The sequence below is a fragment of the Mus caroli genome, chromosome 8, assembly GCF_900094665.2.
Source record: "Mus caroli chromosome 8, CAROLI_EIJ_v1.1, whole genome shotgun sequence".
Classification (NCBI taxonomy): domain Eukaryota; kingdom Metazoa; phylum Chordata; class Mammalia; order Rodentia; family Muridae; genus Mus; species Mus caroli.
In genome coordinates this window covers 75,964,176-75,966,383 of record NC_034577.1, presented here as the reverse complement: position 1 = coordinate 75,966,383, position 2,208 = coordinate 75,964,176, and the positions used below count along the sequence as shown (strand labels likewise).

The following is a 2,208-nucleotide window of genomic DNA, read 5'->3' as shown; positions in this document are numbered from 1 at the left end:
TCCTCCCGAGGCCCCGCCTCCTCCCGAGGCCCCGCCTCCTCCCGAGGCCCCGCCTCCTCCCGAGGCCCCGCCTCCTCCCGAGGCCCCGCCTCCTCTCCAGGCCCCGCCTCCTCTCCAGGCCCCGCCTCCTCCCCAGGCTCTGCCTGCCTGCCCCTGGGTTTGTACTTACACTTGTGAGGTGTGACCAGCAGATCTAGGGTCTTCTGAGACAGGTTGGGCCAAATGGCCATCATCTCCTTGCGAAGCTCTGCATCCATCTGCTGCTTGTCAGCTCCACCTGCAATGTGGAGAAAGATGGGGGTGAGCGCCTTACAGAGGTGGCCTCGGGGGCCACTGTGGGGCCACTGCCAGGCCCCACAGGCCTGGTTAGAGAGACTACAAGGGCCAGGATCCATTTCCAACTGCATTCCTAGGGTTGGCCCCACTGCCTCAGTTTCCCCATCAGTGAAAAACATCAGGATGACAGTCACAGCATTTGTCCTACCTGGCTGTTTGCTAATCCAGGCAGTGTATATGTGCGCTGCTTTGGGACAGCACCTCCAGGCCATTCATGCCACAGTGTTGTGACTTTGTCCTCTTGACTCAGGGTGGAGGTCAAATCCATGAATGGGTTGCAACGCATCAGAGTTTTGAGAGCGGGGTTACTTTGGGTGCTGGGGATAGAACCCAGGACCCTGCATATACTACATATACTAGGCAAGAGCTACACCACTGAACCACAACAATAATGTCTGAAATGGCACCCTTGTTCCATGTTTGAGGCAGCTGATAGTTGGAACCAGGAAATGTATCAGTCAGGTTATAGTATACTCCATCATTGTAACAAATGGCCCCATTGTAGGCAGTTTTTTTTTTTTAAAGAAAAAAAATATGTATGTATACACACACACACACTCTCTCTTTCTCTCTCTCTCTCTCTCTCTATATATATATATATACATATATATATATATATATATACACACATACACATATATACATATACACATATATACATATATATATATACATATATATATATATATATATATACATATGTATATATATAGTGTGTGTGTGTGTGTGTGAATGTGCATGTTTACTTGTGTGCCTTCATGTGGAGGTCAGAGGTGAGACTTGGCTGTCATTCCATCTACCTTGTTTGTTGAAAGAAGATTTCTCACTGGCCTTAAATTCACGAACTAGGCTAGGGTGGCTGGAAACTGGGCCTCAGAGATTTATTTGTCTCTAACTACTCAATGCCACGCGCAGGTTCTAGTGGGCTGAAAGAAGGACCCCTCATTGTACGGTAAGCTGTCTCTCAGCCCCTGGTCTTTTTTTCCTTGTGTAAACTTTTTAAAATAACATTTATTTGTGTGCTTGTGCATGTGTGTGTGTGTGTGCGCGTGTGGGTGTATGTGCATGTGTGTGGACATGTGGAAGGCAGAGGACACTTGAGGAGTGAGTTTTCTCTTTCCACCATATGGGATCCAGGTGTCGGATTCAAGTTAACAGCTTTGCCTGGTCTCCAGCAGGTGCTCCAGCCCCTGATTTAAAAATTTCATCTTCTTATCTTCTTATCTTCTTTTATCTTCTTACATGCTCGGACTTCTCAAATCACAGTTCAAACATGAGCAAGAGGGCAAGCAACAGGGTAGGATGCCTGACATCTTTTCTCTGGTCTTGGCACATTCACTCATGGGTGAATATACCTGGATGTTCATGTTTATATATAGCACATACATCTCACACACACACACACACACACAGAGAGAAGGAGGGAGGAGAGGGAGAGGGTGTGGGAAATGAATGAACTACAAATGAGTTCAAAGTTGGCCTGGCTAACTTAGTGAGAGCCTGTCTCAAAAGGAAGGGCTGGGGATACAGCTCAGTAGGTAAAGTGTTTGCTTTACATACACAGAGCCCTGGCTTCCTTCTCCAGCACCCAAAATAAATAAATACAAACTAAAAATCAGATACTTGCTTAGCATGTTACGGCCTTGGGTCCTAATGCCAGTATCAGAAAAAGGAAGGGGGATATTTAAAGTGGTGTTGAGAGGCACGGGCATGAGTAGGTCTAATTGTGATAGCATCTCTGTGATTAGATCCTTGTAGCTTTAAAAAGAAAGAAGAAGCCGGGCGTGGTGGCGCACGCCTTTAATCCCAGCACTTGGGAGGCAGAGGCAGGCGGATTTCTGAGTTCGAGGCCAGCCTGGTCTACAAAGTGAG

The 2,208-nt window shown here is 47.2% G+C and overlaps 1 protein-coding gene across 6 annotated transcripts in view; it reads right to left on the bottom strand.

The window, feature by feature from the left end:
* Cacna1a (calcium voltage-gated channel subunit alpha1 A) overlaps positions 1-2,208 on the bottom strand; it is a 293,753-nt gene that overhangs the window by 10,619 nt on the left and 280,926 nt on the right. For all 6 annotated transcript variants that reach the window (XM_029480502.1, XM_029480505.1, XM_029480504.1 and 3 more), the window contains one exon: positions 170-277. In XM_029480502.1, the coding sequence (XP_029336362.1) occupies positions 170-277 (108 nt within the window). The remainder of the gene's footprint in view (positions 1-169; positions 278-2,208) is intronic.